The sequence below is a fragment of the Hyposmocoma kahamanoa genome, unplaced genomic scaffold, assembly GCF_003589595.1.
Source record: "Hyposmocoma kahamanoa isolate Upper Pololo Valley unplaced genomic scaffold, ASM358959v1 80, whole genome shotgun sequence".
NCBI classification, from domain to species: domain Eukaryota; kingdom Metazoa; phylum Arthropoda; class Insecta; order Lepidoptera; family Cosmopterigidae; genus Hyposmocoma; species Hyposmocoma kahamanoa.
In genome coordinates this window covers 3,286,817-3,308,048 of record NW_020654051.1, presented here as the reverse complement: position 1 = coordinate 3,308,048, position 21,232 = coordinate 3,286,817, and the positions used below count along the sequence as shown (strand labels likewise).

Genomic DNA, 21,232 nt, shown 5'->3' with positions numbered 1-21,232 from the left:
TCATCCCGTGTCAGGAGGCACAGCTCTTCCATAGCTATAAATGCATATTTAACATTTTTAACTTATACTTAATTTAGTGTTTAATTTTTACATTTCCAAACATCGTCAAAACAAACAATTAATAAAAAAACGAAAAAAAGTTACGTATGAGTCGTAATAAATAAAAACAGACCAAAAAATTTAAACAAGAACATATTTACTTACGTAATCTTTTGACAGTTCCACGCACATAGGCACACTTCCGTCGTCGAGTAACTGAAATTGCTGCCGGCAAGATGCACCATCTGACGCTTTAACGACGCGCTTCACATGTATTGCTATATATTTTCCTTGCAAAGTTATTGCTGTGAGAACAACTTACCCCAGGAACTACCAGTCCCGGTCTCAACTACCTAAATAGCATATTCTCGGCAACTGAATGACTGCATATAGCTCTTAAATATAATAAAATAATGATAGTTCTTAAATTTATATTACGTTCTTGGTCTACAGTTTATTCTGAATAAATGGCAGAAATGCTACTTTGAGATAGGAACACTACTAGTATTGCATCATATCACTAGAAAAATTCATATGAATAATAAATTCTCAGCGAAAAGTATCCATACTTGTAAAGACTACAGATAATTTTTATTGAGGTAACTAACCATTCAAAAATACTTATTACACATGTCGAAACTTTCATGGTTTAGAACAGAATCTTCAGACATTATTTGGGCTTTATAATGGGGAGTGTTCTGAGGAACTTTTCGCACTGGTTCCACCGTCTCGTTTCTACCATCGCACCTCCCACCAAAGGAGTAGAGTCCATCCCTACATCTTAGATGCCTGGCATTGTAAGACCACGCGGGCATCTCGTTCGTTCTTTCTTCGAACCTGCAAGATGTGGAATGATCTTCCTCCTCAAGGATTTCCTTTGCGCTATAACATGGGCTTCTTCAAAAAGCGTGTTTACATGGTTCTTAAAGGCTGGCAACGCATTGGCGGCTCATCTGATGTTGTAAATGTCCATGGGCGACGATGACCACCTCCCGTCAAGTGGCTCGTCTGCTCGTTTGCCTCCTTCGGCGTGGGGTGGCGCGCTTGCGTTACTCATTACTGTCTCCGACATACATTATCTATTTAGACTCTAAGAATGTACCACGGCGAGAGCTCTGAAGAATTATTCAACCTTATCCCTCCTACCGCTTTCACCGTTTGCAACTTGCCGTATTCCTAACTAACGTAAAAGACCGCCTTTCTCTGTCGTACAGTCGACAAATGCAACTGCCTTCCAGCGCATGAATGCCTTCCCTCTTATGATGTGGGGTCCTTCAAATGAGGCTTATATGCAGGCAGGACATTGCACTAAGTTCCTTTACCATCAGGGCGCCAATTCTGGTAACTTTTATAAAACCGCTGCTCATTGTAATTTTTTTTAATAATAATAACGCACGCACTAGGGAAGCCCTGTGTTGCGGGTGCCATGGACACACACACACACAGACAACTACAAATTACACCCAAACTCACGAGATAAATAAATGTAGGCCATACAAATGTTACTCCCGGCCCGGGAATCGCACCTGGGACCTCTGCGTGGCAGTTCCGACATGGTAACCGTTCGGCCACGGAGGCGAATGCCTCGTTCGTTCGTTCGTTGAGACGCCACTGAGATTTTAATACAATTATGACAATATTTGTTATTCAGCTAAAATCTACTTGCAATGGGAGATGAGTCTCAATAGAGTGCAAGTGGAATGGCAGTGATAGCATTAATTCATTCAATCACTAACGATATATAATGCATTACTGTAAATACCCTAAAAATTACTAAGCGTATTTTAATTTTTATCTGTTTTTTGCGGAAAATTAGTCTTCAATTTAAATGAATTTTTATGTGAAATAATTAGTAGACTACGTCATTGACTTGCCTTGAATGGTAGTTCCATGACACCCACTGACATACCCACTGACACGTCACAATTCTTAACTTTTAGCAGAAGACCAAACGTATAAAATCCTCTGCCATTGACTCTATCGACACATAACTGAGATGATTTAAAGTCCTTTAACATCAGGTGGAATGAAAGAGCCGAAATAGGGAGAGATGTCATCTATTGTGATTAAAAATATAACCTCTCTCTTTTTCAGCATTACCTGACGATGATTGGCGCCATAGTGGCGATCCCGTTCATTCTATGCCCCGCCTTGTGTATGCAGGAGACCGACCCTGATCGCTCCAACATCATATCCACCATGATATTTGTAACTGGTAAGTCTAACAATAATAAAAATGAAAGTAAATTACTGTACTCCGTGAACTCAGTGAAGTTTGAAGCGTGAAATGCGCTTGTGTAGAATATCTTTTTAATTTTTTGAAATATTTTTTATAATACCAAGTGACGGTATGAACAAGTCGTGCGCCTGTTGGTAAGCGACACGCCTATTCATAACAGTTGCAGCCACTCAGAGCTTTAAATCGCAAAGATCTTAGGGGCACTGCCACTGCGCCCGTCACCCTGAGACATAAGTTGACAAGCCCCATGTGACTGTAATTTCACCAACACCGGAAATCGGAATGCAATAATGCTCACACTACTGCTTGGCGGCAGAAATAGGCAAAATAGCAATACTTCCCTCTACGCTACTCTTTCATAAGGAGCCTGTAAGGCTATCAAAAATTATTATTGATTTATTAAAAATTTAAAGGGAATCTCCGGAGGACTAGCGGGAAAATTTGTTTTGCTTGTTCAAATGGTTTAGGTATTTACTATTTAATAACGGTCTAACAAAAAATATACCATACACCTAAGAATATTGTCTAAAGAATGTGGTAATTTGTTACATTATAGGATGTACTTTTTCCGATCATATAAAATCATGAACACAGGTCAAAATAAAAGTCCAAAACGAATTATTTCAAAATCAAATATCTAACTTGCATTACATTTTGTTTGTACATAATTTTTGTATGGAGATATTTCTCTTTAAGTACTTTAGAGAAACTGCTAAGTTTTAGTTTTCAACTGAAGCCCTGTGGTTATTAAATTCACATTTACCCTGAAACTTGAAAATTGCTCGGCGGTTTAACGACACGCCGCGCCGCCGCCGCCGCCTAGTCCCCTAGGCACTAGTCAACGTAGGATCTGTGTAAATTTTTTGTCCGCCTGTTCTTATTTTATTCATATTTATTTTATTTAAAGCACGTGGATTGCGAGACGCGAGTGGCGGTCCCCATAACCTCAAATCCTAAAATCCAGCCTCGTCTCCAAACACCGTCCTTGCCTTAAAGCATTTTATTTTTATTATGTCTGCCGACCCTAGTATTATGCTACGAAGACGATGAATCGCGTATCTCGAGATGTATCTCAAGCTGCCTTGCTACAAGCCTGGAATTGGCAACTTAGATGTTATCATGTCAAGTGACCAAAATTACGACTTAATAAGATCTTGAGCCGTTGCTCAAGTGCAACAGTACAATACAGTCTTAAGAAGTCTGCGGGGCTAAAAAGACCGTATTTCCGACAATTATTCATATTATGAATTTTCAAACAGAACAAAAAATGCAATCAACTATTTGACAGTGGCCTATGGAGACCTCTATAGAACACTGTCAAATGCAAGAATTGGGATTTTTGGTTTGTTTCAAAATTAATAATATGCATTGTTATTTAATCGTGTTATGATTCTGCCAATTCGGCCTTTTTAGGCCCCCTGTACTTTTAATATTTTTAAGTAAAAGTCAGTGCGTACTAAAAACACGCTACTAAATGTTTTATTTTTGTCCTTTGGTTTGTGCACGCTAATCTTCACAATGGCTGTAGTAATTTGGATGTGATTTTCGTGAAATGAACATTTCATGTTTGTTTTATTTGAATTAGTTGAAAAATTAAAAATAAATTTCAATTTTAAAGTGCACTTCCCGCGTGCTCGACGTTGCCAATCACAAGACGAAACAATATTCGTGCGCTGGCCAATTTTTTTGGATATACATATACGTCAAAATACTGCGCTACAAAAGTATTAGGCTCTATTTACTTTATGGAATTTTTGAAACCGTAGCATAATGACATTATGTCAATTGTACACAATTCAAACAAATAAAAAACGTACAAATTAGATACGATGTGGTATACATAGTATTTAATTTGTACGTACGTTCAGCGACACTATATACCTAGCTTATATAGCCACAATAACAATGTTATGTTAATGATAAAAATGAAGCGAAAATTATTTTACCCTGTGGAGCATTACACTAAAAAAAACCTACAGTGCGTATGCAATTCAACAATGCCCTCAAGGGGCTGCCTCGACACTGTAGTGCTTCAGGGATGTCCGCGGAGGCTAGGGTTGATAGTTTTCAGATAGTCGTTTGCAAGAGAGTGGCATCCCTGTTGGCCAGAGTGAGAGGCAGCACCAACAGTCTTCTTAATGTGGTAGCAGAGAGGATGGACAGCTCAATCCTCAAGTATTGGATGTCCATCCTTGTTCATGAAAATGAATACTTTGCATTCTACGAACATAGTTGTAAGTGCCTAATAATACTATATGGACATGGAACTATACCTAATTTCTGAAATAAATTCTGTCATTTCATTTCACTATCACAAAGTGTTTAGGTATTGTGGCAAATACGTACGGCATCGGCTGACACGGCTAGTGTAATAAGTAATAATTTTGACAACTTAAAAGATGCGTAGGTAAGCAATAAATAATATAATAAAACTTTGTTCTGTATTAGGACTCATTTAGATGGAGAGAGTTTCTCGTCTCGAACATACGATAGTCGTAGATTTCCACGACGTCGCATCGTGAAACGATGCTGCGTCGTAGCACGACGCGACGTCGTATCGTGTTTATGTGAAAGAGCCCCACGGTTTAAAAAAACGACCTGTTGAGTTACAAAAATAATTCCAAACCAAGATCATTAAGTCCATGTACGCTTTAAGTAAAATAAGTGTGGTTTTATTACTCTAATGTAATAGAAAGAATGAGCCGTTCCCAGACCTAACATTCATCAGTGCAAATAATATTTCTTATTACAGGCAGTTTTCGAGAATATCTGTAACATACATCTAATATAATATTATTTGCATTAATAAATCTTATATAGTCTTTGTATTTATTTTATAGCACTATTGTAAATGTAAATAATTTGACGCTTATTCGTTCTTACAACTCTAAGCTAAGATTACATTAATGCCAGTGTACCTATTATCTAGTTTATTAGTTTGTTTATCTTTATGTACGTTTATCACGGATAGTATGCAATAGAATTGCAAGAGTTAATTCCGCCTTCCCTTTTAAACTAGACGTAGGATGGGGTTCTACCCTTATGTTGTGGACATTCCCAGGACTCGCTGGAAGCGTTTAGCTGCCACATTTATGTGAAGAGCGGCGAGGGAGTAGAATTCCCTGCCTGCGGACTTATTCCCCGAACGCTATAACTGGATCTGTTCAAAGCGAGAGAGAATAGGCATTATTAAGGTGTGCATGCTACATCGTCGATCTCATCGTTACTTTCCATCAAGTGGAGGTCCAATGCGCACCTTTTTTTGAATATTAATAAATAACGTAAGCATCTGTATTAGGTAGACGGCGGTTTAAATTAAAATAAAAAAATACGTAAGACTTGCAAGACGACTTGTATTCGGAATGGTTTTTTCCGTGAGGAATCCCAAATACATAAGCCACCATACGGAATTTCAAATCGGAAAAACTTTCGGAAAAACGGAATACTACTGTATGTGTACACTACCAGACACAGAGAAATACTTTTCAGTCAAATTTAGTGGATACACCACGTACGTGCTCCATCGTTCTCTATGTCTGATTGACTCTGATTGGATTATCACAAATAGCATTGAAATGAACAGCAGTTTTATCAGAAAAAACTGTTAAATCCATTGACCTACCAATAAACCAATCAATACAACCATACTACAGAGCACGTAGTACGTACAATTATTATTAATATTCCCATACAAGACGAATACTTTATATACGTGTAAATGTCGTTCACAACATAGCTTAGAAAGATGGTTCACAAAAATCACAAATTCACAATGCCGATAAAACCGCGAAAAGATGACTTTGACGTCTTTGGCATTTTTTTTATATAATTTATTTCTGGCCATGGAAACAAAGTCCTTCAGCCGAAAACATAAAAATAAGTTTTTCTGTAAATATGGCCGCCACAAAGAGGATAGGCAATTTGAGGCGGCGTGCTTGGATTGACTCGGGATTCCTTAAAACGGGCCGATACGGGGATTTTAGTTCGAGATTCGTATAATTTCGCGTTTTAATCTTCGATTAAGGCACAATAGCACTATCCTATTCCACTTTAAACTAGATTTCACAAAATAATTGAAAGTCAAAATAAAAACGACACTTTTCCCTACAAAAAGTCCAGAGCGAATCCGTCTTTGACAATACCATGCAGTGTTACCACCTACAAATGTGCTTCTACTGCATTGGATAAGAGAATTTCATACCCTTAGAGGTTTATTTTGGGCACGTTCCGTTTTACACACACACGTCACCATTGAGTTCAATATCATACAAATCTATGCACGTCACATGGGTGTAATTGCATGGAAAAAAAAGTATTTTGTTGAAATGATTATTATTATATTATTTGATTACAACGAAAGTATTTGAAATACCAATTACAAAATATGTACATTTTTTAATAAGTATTTCAATTACAAGTAATTCAAATACGGCTCAACCCCGCGAGTAGCCTACTGTATACTATATTATCATAGTTTTATTGGTTCTCCATACAAACTTTCATCCCCTGTAAGACTTATTTTTATGACAAAAAGTAGCCTCCTTCTCCTTGATCCCATCTACCTCTATACCAAAAAAGAATAGTCCGTACGTTTGGGAGTTTCGATGCGACAGATATACATATAGACAGACAGAGGCTACAAACTTATAAATCCTCTCTTTTTGCGTCGGTGGTCAAAAAGCAAAAAAAAGCACAATTTAATTTACATTACACAATACAATACAAACAGAAAGCAATACAAAGTGTTCACAGTAATTTAGACAGTACGCAAAATTGCACGAAAAATTTAGTCAGGCGCTCACAAATAAGTTATACTTCCGAACATGTAATAAAGCGAACATGTGGAAAAAAATGGTGATATTTTCGATAAAAAAAAATCAAATAGCATAAAAAAAGAATTCTTTTGGAGGTGCTGGGATTTGAACCCAGGACTTTCAGCATGCGAAGCAGACACTCTACCACTGAGTTACACCCCCCGATGGCATTAATAGCGAAATTAGAGGTTAATAAACGTGTTACAGTCCTTTTACTAGATTGACAACTTTTATTGTCGAAGGCAAGTTGTATATTAGTTCTACCATTTTAATATGCACATAGTTATCTTTGCTTTGAGATTTGAGATTGGAACTTTTGTTATGTTTATAGTGATTATAATATTGATAACCAAATTGTAAATTACTCTAAAGCTATGCTGGGATTGTTTTTGCTTAGTTATTAGACGTAGGACCATAGATATTTTTCTCACCAATTTGGCCATGTAAATATAAAAAAATTCATTCAGAAACGGCACTGCCATTTACCTACCTACTTACATTTAACAGTAACTTCGCGTTGACGTTCAGCTACAGCAGTAGGCAGAGACTACGGACGTCTTTTGCTACCTCTATTGGCGGCAGCCTTTTCATACACGTTTATTATTCGTATTGTATTTTCAACCGACTTCAAAAAAAGAAGGTGGTTCTCAATTCGACTGTAGTTTTTGTGTAAATGTTACGCAATTGCGTAACATACACACAATAAAAAAAAATAAAAAATTAATAGTAATTACTCCGGCATTTATGAACCGTTTTTGATGATTCTTTTTTTGTTAAAAAGAGGGTACCTCAATACTGGTCCCATTTAAATTTGAATAAAATATTTCACCTCTAAGGGTGACAAACTAGGGATGAATCCGGTTTCGTGTACTATCCGGTAATTCCACGAACTTTTGAGGTCGGGTTTTTTCAGTCTTAAAAAATTTCCAGGTCTCATAACCTGGTTGCAAGCAACCTTCGGGTGCCGTCTTCCCATTGTGCAAGGCGGCACGATCTCCTTTCTGGTGCCGACTCTGGCCATCCTCGGCCTGCCCGCATGGAAGTGTCCGCCTGCTGACGCGCTAGCAGCCATGACAGAAGATCAGCGCCGTTTCGTGTGGACCTCGAGGATGTGTGAGCTATCTGGAGCTATTGCTGTCTCTGCGCTTTTTCAATTGTTTTTGGGTAGGTAGATCTATAGTCAGAAATATCTGAACATTTGGTAAAATCAACATCGTCCGAATTAATTCAAGCGGCGTTGTCAATTGTTTTGAGAAGAATTTAGAAATTCCTTATGAAATATTTATTCTAGCCTTAAAGTGAGTTATTGAACTGCCTCTGTGACCAAACGGTTACCATTGGACTGCCACTTTTATTGTATTTATCTATTTAATTCAGGTCACATGACTCATGTAATACTATACCAGGACTAACATATACATACTATATAATAAAACACTATTTATAACTAATCTACACGAACCTGTCGGGGACGTGTTTAGCTCAATCAGTAAGCGGCCGCGGAATCGCCGATGTATAATTCCCTTCGGCCACAATTTTCCTTCATGAAAGTCGATAGATGTTCGGTTGGCACTATCACCACAAACGAATTAAATTAATGTTGTGGCGGGACTACAACCGCTCGACCCTCAAGTTGCAAAGATGCAAAGTGCAGAGAAGCAATGCAAAGAATGCAAAGAAGATATCCATAATATTAACCTTAGAGCTAAGTCCAAACTTATGGTACCACGATTTCGTTTAACCAAGGTAAACAACTCTTTTATGGGGAACTGTATACGTTTTTACGAATTAAAAATAAAAACTACGGTTGTGTGACATGCGTGAGAACAGTTTTTATTTGCCGCCATTTCGCCAGCCGTAACATACGGTTCCCGTACACATCATAGAGAGCTTATAATACGTGTATAGATAAAGCAGTGTATGTAACTGTACATAATTAGGCATTAAAACACTCGTGTGATGTTTTTATGAAACGAGCCGACAGATAAACCTCGTATTTTAATGCCTTTCATTACGTTACAGTCACATAAACTACTATTAAATTGTTTTTTCTACTACTCTACTTTAAATCTGTTCAATTATAATTTCATTAACCATATCACGAGGGCGCTCTTTTTAGTGTTCTAAATCAAAATTCTATTGTCTATGGTGCACAGAACAATAGTGAGTTTCAAAAAAAGAACGTCGTATTTTTGCTAATTAAAATATCAATTATACGCTATACTGCCTTCTGATTGGTTAAATTGGCCTAAGAGTATTGCAACCGGTCCATAAATCATTAGTCAGAAAAATGATTGGTTAAATATAAGTGGTAACAGTAACCACTTCTGTTCTATCTCTTGGTTTTTGTTTTGTAGCGTTTGTTTGTTTGGTTTTTGTCTAAATATATGAAGAGGCTGTATGGTGGAACCTTTGCCTATCCTAATAAAAAGGTTAAAATTTATTTTCAAAAATTGCGTTTGTTGTCATGGATTGTTAACAGAATATACATTCAATTTCATTATTTTATTTACTCGCAGAGAAAGCATTGTATGCAATCATTACATAATTAGGTCTTAAAATGTCCTATCTATACTTAGGCCACTCGGTAAAGCCTCATGGCCTAAATACTGTATTTGTAAAAGCGTTGCGACATGATTAGTCTATTAATATTACTGATACAAAGAATGAACACAAAGAAAAATTCTTCGATCTGACTGGACTCGAACAGTGAAACAAAACAAAGACCTGTAACAAGCACATAAACAAATTCGCAAGACCTGCTTGCAGTCTCGATCTGTAGCTAAGCTGGTTCAGAGACACTGGATCGAGTCCAATAAGATCGAAGGAATTTTTCTTTGTGTTCACTCTTTGTATCAATGCATCAATAATAGTAACAAACTAGTGGAGTACATATATTCACAAAAAAATTATGTAAAAGTTATAGCAATTTAAACTTTTTTTATGATACTTTTAACAATAAGATAATAGATGTGTAGTAGTCTCTACCACCCTGTACTCCCCGTACAGGGTGGTAGAGATTCGCTCGGCTAGCTGGTGCCCCCTTACTACGTCCAGGAATCAAACGACGAAATTTGGTGAAGAGTTGGTTTATTGTACAACAGCTTACAATCTGGTTTACAATACAAGGGTGTCCAATAAAAGAGAGAGATTCGTACCGTTGGATGCAAGCGCAGCGCAGACTCGGCAAGTCCCGGTGGGTGCGAATATTACAAAAAAAACTCACTCAGAGGAGTACTCGTAACCTGTCCCGAAAGATGGGCGCGAGTTCAAGATGCTTCCGCTTAGTGAGGATAACCATAGATGCGCAATCGTTGAATCGATCAATTTCATACAAAATACTGGCGACAGGTTACTTTAAGGAAAATCTTAACACCGCGATTCAGAAATTGCGTTTTCTACGCCAATGCCATCTAGCGGTGAACATTGGAACTGTTTTCACTAATATTGCCAATGATATTGTGTTAGAGATGCTATTTTTAAAATAATTAGTACATTATTGTACAGGCCGGGAAGTAAGGGATTGCTGGACGAGTATGACTTACAAGGACGAGTGCCAGCGAGGCCTTGTATCACTCAATACGAGTCCATTCCCGCCGAGGCATGTATAGATTTTTTCTCAAACAATGCGAGGAAATAATAAAAGATAAAGAGAGGAAGATGTATAATAAAAAAAGTAAAAAAATATGAATTAACATTAAAATTTATACAATACTACAATTGTTAAAAAAAAAAGTTATTGTTTTTCCAGGCACATTAATAGTAGTCTGCTGAACTTCTGATGACGTGTTTGAATGTATATCTAATCTATTATTGTATTTTCGCTATCGCTCTTCTCACTACCAATCATATTCGCGGCCAAATTACAAAAAATACGAAAAAACGAAAGAATAACAAAACACTTTTTTTTAAGTAAGCGGTACAGGTAGATATTTTTTAATCTCGCAGTTATGAACACCGGGCAGTTGGCTATATGAGGTTTTTTTGCCTATTTACGTAGTTCATTATTAGTAAGTACATTCAAAAGTTTAGAGAAGAGGACAGTAATGGATTTTTATACATACTTTGCAGGCCTTGGCCGGGAAGAATTCACATGGTCCATAAATGACAAACTTTCCGTGTTCGTTTTTTGAAAGTGATGCAAACATTTTCGAACATGTTCGACAAAAAATAATTTACACGCGTCCTGCCTTGAAGAAAAAACATTATGGTCATGTTAGTAATAAATAACACAAGTAGTGTAACTCCATACACACGTAACAACGTAGATTGGCAGGTGTATGTGTGAACGTCTGCCGCGCCGTAGGTGCGGACGCGTACTTTCACATTAATCTCGCGTGGAACTGGAATGGCATAGTCCGCAGAACAATTATTTTCACTGTTAATATTTAGTTATCCATATATTTATACTTACGATATCGTATTTGTCTTACAGGTTACTTTGGTGTAGTAGGCTCTGTGCTGCGCTTTGTGACACCGCTGACTATTGTGCCAACGGTGTCTTTGGTAGGCCTAACGCTCTTCGATCACGCCGCCGAGGCCGCGGCGCAGCAGTGGGGCATTGCAGCCGGGTAAATAATAGTAATAATAATAATTGTTTATTTTAGTCATTTCAATACAATTCATATTTTTTTAAATTAATAACTTAAAAACAAATGTGACACATAAAAAATAAATCAAATTAAAATAATAATAATAATAATAAAATAAAATAAAAATAACGTTAATTCAAGTCTAACTCACGTAGTCAGGCGAGTAAACAACTCTCTAATTAAGCCATTGCTACTCCGTCGAAGCTTTTCCACAAAATAAGCTATAGGTACACGCCAGAAGCGCTACAGTGCCGCTCCATCTGGGGCCTCAGTATCGACACAAAAGTATCGATACTGTATTCATGAGTAGTATCGGATAAAAAGTATCGTTGTCCTAAAAGTATCGATACCTCCACGTATCGATACTTTTGTTCTGCAGATTTTTTTTACACGTGACGGACTCTGAGAAACGATTACGAAACGAAGTCAGAAAATGTGAATTGAAGTGTTTCTAATTATATTTTTCTTCGTTCTCACTCTTCTATAGAGGCAAATGGTGGCATACATTAGGTACATAGCCTTTGTGATGAAGGTTTGCCATTAAAAAGAAGTCGCTAGGTGGCTTGCGCTATGATATGAGGTGTTCTAAGTAGGAATTATTCGAAAGGGTACGATGCGATACTTGTCAAAAAGTGCTTAATACCAGAAAAGTATCGAATGAAAAATATCGGTACCAAAAGGAAAAGTAGTCGATATCAAAAAGTATCGATACTTGTCCGTGTCCCTGGGCCCATCAAATGTCGGAATGGTTCATTGTACTGAACACGTAAGGCATCGCTTTTTAAATTTTTCTTGTCAAGATTTTCCTATTAGTATATACGTCTGGGCACCCTGGGCAAAGATCGGCGAGTGTCGTACGCCGATTAGCAAAACCTTTCACCACGATGGTATGCTCTGTAGTCTATGCCATATCGGTACGATAAGAAGACTGTATATAAGATGTAGAGTATGTTCCAATCCATTTTCAACAAAAAGTAAACAAAACTGTTTGGTTAAAATCTAAAGCAATCACTCAATAAATCCAATAAGTAACACTTTAACGTGTATTTCGACTTGATATCTCATCACTTCCCTTAAATCCAACAATATTCATTTGAATAACATCGTAAAATCATATTTGAAAAATGGTAGTCCAAAAGCGAAGTTATGTTTCAACTGTACATCTATGACTTGTCTATGGTTGCATAGTGCTGTACGAAAAAAAACACTCAGTTCATTCAATTAAAGTTTTGGTAGTCGATTAGTAAATCGAATATTTTAATCGCAATCGCACGAGTATCTAAGTTTAAGGATTTGAAGGAGGACTTAAATATTTCGGAAATTTTAAATATCCTTATAGGTTATGTAGGGGAAACCGCTAGTACGACTCAATTGAACAAATCGATTCATTCAATTAATTAATCGATTTGTAGTTGGCATTACAATTGTTTATTGATGAAACCGTCTATGGTTGGGTCAGTGATTTGTTTGTTTACATTTTGTTGAAAATGGATTGAAATGAAGTATACATTCATCTTTAAACTGATTTACGTAGGTGAATACCCAGTTATGTAATAATCCGCAATAGATCCACAACAGATTCATATTGTACATTTACTTCCGAATGAACTGAAACATCCCCAGTGTAGCCCCTTGAAGCCATCCCCGAATTTCACATGTGATTTCTGTGGCCGAAGCATGCCATGCAATGTATGATAAACCCTTGATAAATTTCCCCGTGACATATTTCAGTTGATAAAGCTATGGTTGCCATCATTAATTTTTTTTTATTGTGAATACTGAATCGGTATGATCCGCACTAGATTCATTCGTTCTTTCGTTTATGTAGTAATCAACTATTGTTATACATTTTGAAGACAAGGATAACGAATGAAATTGCGTATATGTATTGGCGTACACATATTGTATTGTCCTTAATCATCGCCGCGAAAGCGATGAAACAAAAATTGCCGGGTTTTTGTAGTTTCAGTTTTTACATATTCTACATTATATTCGTTATTGTTTACGTATTTCTAATTACTCTCTAATTGGAACTGTATTAAAATTGTTCTCCTCACCTTTTTTCAATAATTTATATGTGCCAATTTGTTAGTTTTTATTATTTCTTTTTATCTCGTTTGTCGCACTCAATTTTTACGTTGTTAAAATTACACTGCAAAACTGCAAAATATTTTAAAGTCAGCTGTAACTTGGCCTTGTTTGGCACCGCGATATTCTTTTGCAACCATTGGTTGCGGCGCTTGCCATGTGACAAAAATATGACGTCACGGCGCTCGCCATGTTAGCTATTGTGATAAAATTTTAAAATGCCGGTTTTTCATCCGAATTTGACAGCTAAATGTGGATATAATAGCTTCTCGCGGTGGCATACTACGGGGACTAGTCATACTGATTTAAACATTTATCTGTTTGCATCAATAATATAACTGTATAATGTAGTATGTCTCTTACGCCATCTGTACATATACATGTACATATATAAAACAAAAGCTACGTCGATAAATCTGCCACAAATTCGTGTAAATCGATAGGACGAAGTAATTATACACGATGAGATTTGTTTTCCATGTAGCGCATCTACTGATTCGGTGAAGTGGCCCAGTTAATGAGGAAATCGGTTTTCTGACAGCGCTACTCGGCTCCATTATTAGGCCTAGTTAAACAAGCTTTGGTTAATCTTGTAGATTCCTTCTTTGTGAGATGATTGAAAAGCATTTGTAAAGTTCAGTGCAAAGGGAATAACTCAAAATCGACTTTTCAGGAAAGGAACCATACTTTTATTTATTGTTGGCTGTTCGCGTTTATTATTAGTAGTTTCTTTCTTTCGTGACGTTTCCTTGTTTACGAGAGCTTAATGGTATAACTCGACTCAGGTTACCAAATTTTAAGACTTAAACAACTCATTCCCTCAGTTGCGATTGTTCTATGGTTATAACAAAACTTATGATACTCATCTTTATCTTCTTCAATATATCTTTAAAGATATAAAACGACAAGGGTCCATATGATTATGAATACAAAAATTGAACACACAGTACCATTTTCGTCGAGCGGGTGGGACTTGAAATCACGTCCAAGCTGCATCGTAGCATTGCTCTAACTATCTGAGCCACGGGTCAAGTTACCGAGTCGGCGAAATTCTCCGGTAAGTGGACCCGTGGCTCAGAATGGTTACACTAGGTTTTGTTATCCAAATACATAGAAGTTTGTATTTTTAGTATAACTTTTTGTTTCACTATACTTTGAAACCACACAAATGGCTAATTTTAAATATGAACCGCAGTTTTATTATAGAAGAGTAATTGTCTCTTGAATGTATTTATGCCCGTGTGAAGACGACTGTCAAGAACAGTCGTTTAACTTTATTCCTTGTTTTTTTTTCTTCAAAAATTATATATATACACAAGACTATTACCCATCAAACTGTAAACAGTTTATTGGCGAGCATGCTTCTTTCTTACACAAATATAGATCTACTTAATAATTAACTGGGTACCTAGCAGTGAGAAGGTAATTCTCGTGTAGTTCAGACTTAGCAACAAAATAATTTTACAAGCATTTCTTTTTAAACTGAATTTCGTGCAATAGCGTCTTTTTTAATATAACTTTTATAATTTGCTTTTTTTTACTATTTAGCTTCCGCCCATCGCAATTCGTCGCATTAGGTTGTAGGTACGAACTTATTTTCACGTGCCCTTCTGGTCCTATATTTATTGGAAACTGGTATTTTAAATTCATAACTAAAATAATTATTTAATGCAATTTGGTATTTCGACTTCAAGTGGATTGGCAGTATTTTAAAAAATTATGTAATTTATTATAATCACCTTTACATTGACGTTTTATTTTATTGTTTACTAAATATTTAATTAATTGTTTCTGGGCTCCGAGTCTTAACTTTGTCCAGCTAAGTATTCAAAGTATTACCGTAAACATTTGCATCATAATTTATTAAAGAATTTGCTATAGTTTTGTGCACTATCAGCCGTGTTCGCTTATTTGATACGTTCTTAATTGTTAGCGCCATCTACCAACACCAGCCCTACACCTATTGCAGGCTCTTAAACAGTATAGTTAAATCCCTCACCCTGCCACTAGATGGCGTAGCTTTGCAAATAACGTCGATTACGACTAGCTTTCGTTGTTTATGATTGTCATTAAATTAAACGAATATAGCAAATATAATCATTGTAAAATAGTAACACTGTTTCGATTAGAGAAAGGGTTGATTTGATTTTCTATAGGTTTATGGTTTATGAGGTGCCCTGTCTTTAGTCGAGTAATATTTTCTGTTTGCGTTTTTTCAAATAAAAACCATTACGTTCTACGTCCGATTCTTCACTTCCGCCACTCCTATAATACTATACCTAATAGAACTTTCCTAAAACGGTCCTAAGGTTTTTGAAAAGTTAATCAACACGCAGTTTCCAGCTGAAATTAGAACCTATCAAACCATCTCTAGAGTATTCACGCAGTCGAATCATATTAGATGCAGTCGAATCATATTAGATGCAGTCGAATCATATTCGAATTTTTTATATAGGTACCAGACAACTTCACAATTGCCTGGTTTCATACTTGGGAATTTTCTGTACTACACAGCAATGGAATTCACTCTGGGGCACATCATAGTACACCCAGAGCAGAATAAATTAGAAAAGGTAATAATAATAATAATAATAATAACACACACACTCAACATAGCCCCGCACTAGGGAAACCCTGTGACGCGGGTGCCATGGACACACATATAGACAACCACAAATTACACCCAAACTCACGAGAGAAACAAATATTTCTATATAGGTCATACAAATATTTCTCCCGGCCCGGGAATCGAACCTGGGACCTCTGCGTGGCAGTCCGACATGGTAACCGTTCGGCCACAGAGGCAGTTCGGTAGTAGAAGGTGCTTTTCCGCAAATTGATTCTACCAGAAATTGAACCCGGATCTCAGCATCCAGCGCTCACATTGCAAACCGTTAAGGCCTCCGAGGTTTTTTTTGTAATGCCTAGCGACGGGTCGAACAAGTCGTGCGCCTGGTGGTAAGCGACACGCCTGTTTATACCAGTTGTAATACCATTCAGGGCTTTAAATCGCAGGGATCTTAGGGACTGTCACTGTGCCCGTCACCCTGCGTCATAAATTGACAAGTCCCATGTGAGTTTGTAATTTGACTAGCACCCTAACCCTTCGAAACCAGACGAACTCTTTCTCAAGGAGCTCTACTGCTAGGTAGGTCGTCATATATATATGAATGAATAAAAAATGAGTTGCCTATTTTTGTAACTAAATCGTTTTTCTGTTACACTCTAAAGTCTGCTTATTGAATCTCAGCATAAAAAGCGCGCTAAAATGAGTTAGATAACTTATTTACGAAAGTTCTCACACTTATTGAGTTTCGCCCCGGACCTGTATAATTATGTCCATGGCATCAGGGTAGATTACTGCTTATTTCTAGTCTTTATAAATACCATTTACGAAAACGTTTTTCTACCAAACAGTAAATAATGTCAATTTTTAATTAACGTCATTTCTCAGCTAATCTTTCTTTTACATCAAAATTTAAATGGGGCAAGCCAATTAGAACAGTCACGAAATGTTTTTATTTGTTGACAAGTTTCTTTTTTTAGATTCCGGCATAGAAAAATAAACAGTAAGTCTTTTTTTTATAATATCAAGTGACGGGACGAACAAGTCGTGCGCCTGATGGTGAGCTGCACGCCTGTTCACAACAGTTGCAATGTCCACAGAGCTTTAAATCGCAAAGATCTGACGGGCACTGCCACTGCGGCCGTCAACCTGAGACATAATTTGACAAGTCCCATGTGCCTGCAATTTAGTTTAGTTTAGTAAACTATAGGTACGAGGTATTATAATTGAGAAAGTAAAAGAAAACAAGAGAAAAGAAATACAGCTATTACATTGTCACTGGTAACATACTTTATTACACAGACCAAATAGTGGTTTAACAAGACAAGTACGGTAACTTCATAGAAAAATACGCGGCTTATATGTGTGCACGCCTACCACGCGCCCTGTACGGATGCACACATTTGCGTAATGCCTGCAATACATAGGCGAGTGAAGGCCAATACCAACGTATATTTGTCTTGCCTTGCCATCGCTTCGTGTGGCCGAGTGAAGGCGAGCGCCAACCTGTATAGGGCTCGTTTGGCGTAGCTTGGCACATCTCGCTATCGATCGCGACCACTCATCTCACTTCGAAAACATGTCGGTTCTTCAGCACAAATCAATAATGGTCTTCACACGTTTGTGACAAATAAGATTGTTAAATTAATAACTTTTGTAACTGTAGTGAAAAATAAGCATCTTGCCGAAACTGGTTGATAACTTTAACCATCTCAGTCAGCCGTGACTATAGATCCTATAAATTTATTTACTCATAAAGGGCCCGAAACGTTGGTTTGTTGAAAAAAAATAAATACGCGCGATTTCAATTTCATTTCTACAGTTTTAATGCAGGTTAAAATATTAATGTAAGTTTCACTTTTAAGTCGTCCATATCGTTAAAATGCCCAATGAAAATACAGCGCCCAACGTGTGGGCAGCTCCACAAAGCTCGTCTACATTGGCTGTTTGTATCGCACTTATCGAACGTGTAGGCGGTAGCAGTTGCCTTGTATCAATTTGCCTACGCTCTCGCGTTGGCCTAAGTTCGACAAACATACATTGCAGGCTTAAGGGCGCGTGTATACGCTAAGAAAATGCTATGCGAGAATTCGTATCGTCTACTTCGTTTCTACACACGAACTGTGTACACAGCCTCTGCGCCGAACAAGAAAAAAATGTTGTCTACCCCCGACGCGACGCACTCTGCCGCTATTGCATAGGGTTTTATTTATTATTATGACGTTTATGCGCGTGGACTGATTTTGCAAAGTACCACTGTTGCACCACTAATTTCATTGCAACTAATAAAATGCATTACCTATTTATAAGTCTAGTAGAGGAACGACCCGTATTGTGGGACAAAACCTTAGAGATTTATAAAGATAAATGACGTGCTTTTGAGGCGTGGAGAGAAATATTTATTATTCTATACATGTAATTTGCAATCACCATTTTTTTTATTAGTAGTCAACATATTTCTTCACACAGTCGGTAGTAAAACGACAGCTACCTGGAAGTGCACTGACACGTTTACCCTACACACGTCTGCCTGAAAGCATTCCTATCGTGTACATACTCATCATTTTTTTGTCTGCAACAGACACGAAATATTTTCGTGGCTAGATCCGACAAAATTCTTGACGTGTACAAGGCTATTCTCGTCTTTTCTGTTGCGACACGACGAATTTCTTAACGTGTACACGCGCCGTAAGAAAGGCGCGTGTGACAACAAGCGTTATGCAACGCAAGTACATCGCGAGATAATGCTATTGTGTACGTCCATATACAGGGCGCGCACACATAGAAGTCGCATTGCTACGCTTGTATGGAGTTATCATACTTGTCTTATTATATAATGCTGGTAATTTGGAGTTGTATACATTGTTCGGTGCACTATTTTGTACAAAACTGTTTTGGTTTAAGAAATCTAATATACATTTTTATACAACAATAATTCTCATTAAACATTATTTAAATAGTTTAGTAAACGCCGAAATTTAGTTACCGATGAAATTCGATTAAAGGATCAGTAGCCCCAAAGTTGTCGCCCAACAAGGGACCGATTTACATTAATTCGTCTCTCGAATCGCGCCGGTTTATTGTAAAGGAATTAAAATTGTACAACCTTAATACTTTTGTAACACAAAAAGTACTTTTTTTAAATGTCCTGATGGCTACCCTTTGTAGGTATCTAGTTTTATAAATAAATAAGTAAATGCAACACTGTAACAACAGTGTATTAAATAGTCTATATTTATATTGTGACTATCAAAGTATAAGTAAAATTAGGACGCATGAAACCATAAATATAAAATTGGCACCCAAATTGGAACGGAGTTTCAAAACACAATTAAGCTGTCCCGAATTATGAAGCGCAAAAGTAATGGAATAGGAGTCAAAATAAGTGTGCGGGGCGGAGAAGGTAATCGTAGAAAAATGTAATAAGAATTTTTAGAATAAATTTCAGTGCAATAGCAGAACTGGGTCTCGGGTAGGAGAAGGTCAAAGTTCAAAGCCCGGCACGGAGCTGTATCGATTTGACGGTGAAGAGTCCAACAACGTTACTGCGCTTCACGCATGCACTGAAAATAACATACACCTATAGATTTACGTAGTAAATAAAATTCTACTACTACTTCCTTGGAGAAAAAATATAAACCAAACTACAGCTTCTTTTGCTTCGCTGTATCACGCATGGTTTTTAATCGACCATCAAATCGAAAGTCTTACCTTTGCAAACATCAACAAAAAAATAATTAAAAATCGATTTACTATAAGTATTTACCATAGCGTGAACGCAGAATGATTAAAAACTATTATAGGCTCCACGTCTTTTATGTACTATGGACATAAATCACTTCCGCCGTTCGAGGACGAAATAGGGAGCGAACGTGAGGAAACGTGTTATCAACCCTTCCTACCGTAGCGCAGTTTATTAAAACTAAGCCTCGTCGGTCTGCCACTTTGCTCCGAGCTGTATATTCTGGGTGTTTTAAAAAAACTATTTCAAAGCCACGAGGTGTTTCTCGTCTGTGTAGTCTCCAGCAAATTCAGAGAATAATTGAAACGATGTTTTCAATGAGAAAGGCATTTGAATATGAACCTCTTACCTCAAGGTGAGTGTTTCAGACGTTAATACTGTTTAAATACGTACATTGCTAAAAAAGCACCAGCAGCGAAAAAAATATCTGGAATAGGCAAGGTATAAAAGAATATTCGATGTAAGTGATACTTAAGTTTAGAGTAGCTAAGTTCAACCTGCAGAGGTTAACTTGAGGCTAAACTCAAGTACTCTCCCGAGAATTGCGGGACCTCGTTATCGTGAAGCAGCGAAAAGCGTACTGTGCGATTGGTTATTGAGTGGTACCGTGACTTGAGTGTCGTAAGGCGTTTTTTTAGTATTGCTTACAGAGAGAACACAATAACAATAATAGAGAGTGAAGATTCAGTCTCGAAGCGGAAGTCACAGACTATAGGATATAAAAACTGTCGGAGTCAAGAAAGTTCTTCAGTTCTTTAATGCTGTCAGCCTTGGCACTGAACTGTAATTAGTGGTGATCACAATAGGTCAGTCAATCATCGCAGTGATGAGACCCCCATCATGAGGGGCTGCATAGGCCCTGAATGAAGTCACCCTAATAATAATAATAAATAGAGAGCACATCTGACGAGGGCTTAGATAACTTCTGCGGGTGATTCTAAACAAATCAGGAATAAACACTGCATACTTCCGTGGGAGCAATAATTAATTTCCAATATTGGATTTTGAAAAGGCATTACTGAGGAGTGCCTGACGCTTTGACCTTTTCACGCTATTTATATTTACGTGCATTCTCTCGGAGGCGGGTGAAAGGAATTTCATTGTTTGCCAATTTAACTCGTACATCGATGGGTTCTATGTACAAGGGCCAAA

At 37.3% G+C, this 21,232-nt stretch overlaps 1 protein-coding gene and 1 non-coding gene across 7 annotated transcripts in view; one reads left to right on the top strand and one right to left on the bottom strand.

Moving 5' to 3' along the window:
• The window catches only part of LOC113233806 (solute carrier family 23 member 2), a 71,555-nt gene that overhangs the window by 6,704 nt on the left and 43,619 nt on the right, over window positions 1–21,232 (top strand). For all 6 annotated transcript variants that reach the window (XM_026469017.1, XM_026469016.1, XM_026469012.1 and 3 more), the window contains exons 3-5: window positions 2,134–2,254; window positions 8,023–8,256; window positions 11,528–11,663. In XM_026469017.1, coding sequence (XP_026324802.1) covers window positions 2,134–2,254; window positions 8,023–8,256; window positions 11,528–11,663 — 491 coding nt within the window. The remainder of the gene's footprint in view (window positions 1–2,133; window positions 2,255–8,022; window positions 8,257–11,527; window positions 11,664–21,232) is intronic.
• On the bottom strand, window positions 7,183–7,254 carry Trnaa-cgc. Its single transcript has one exon. It is a non-coding gene; the product is annotated as a tRNA-Ala (tRNA).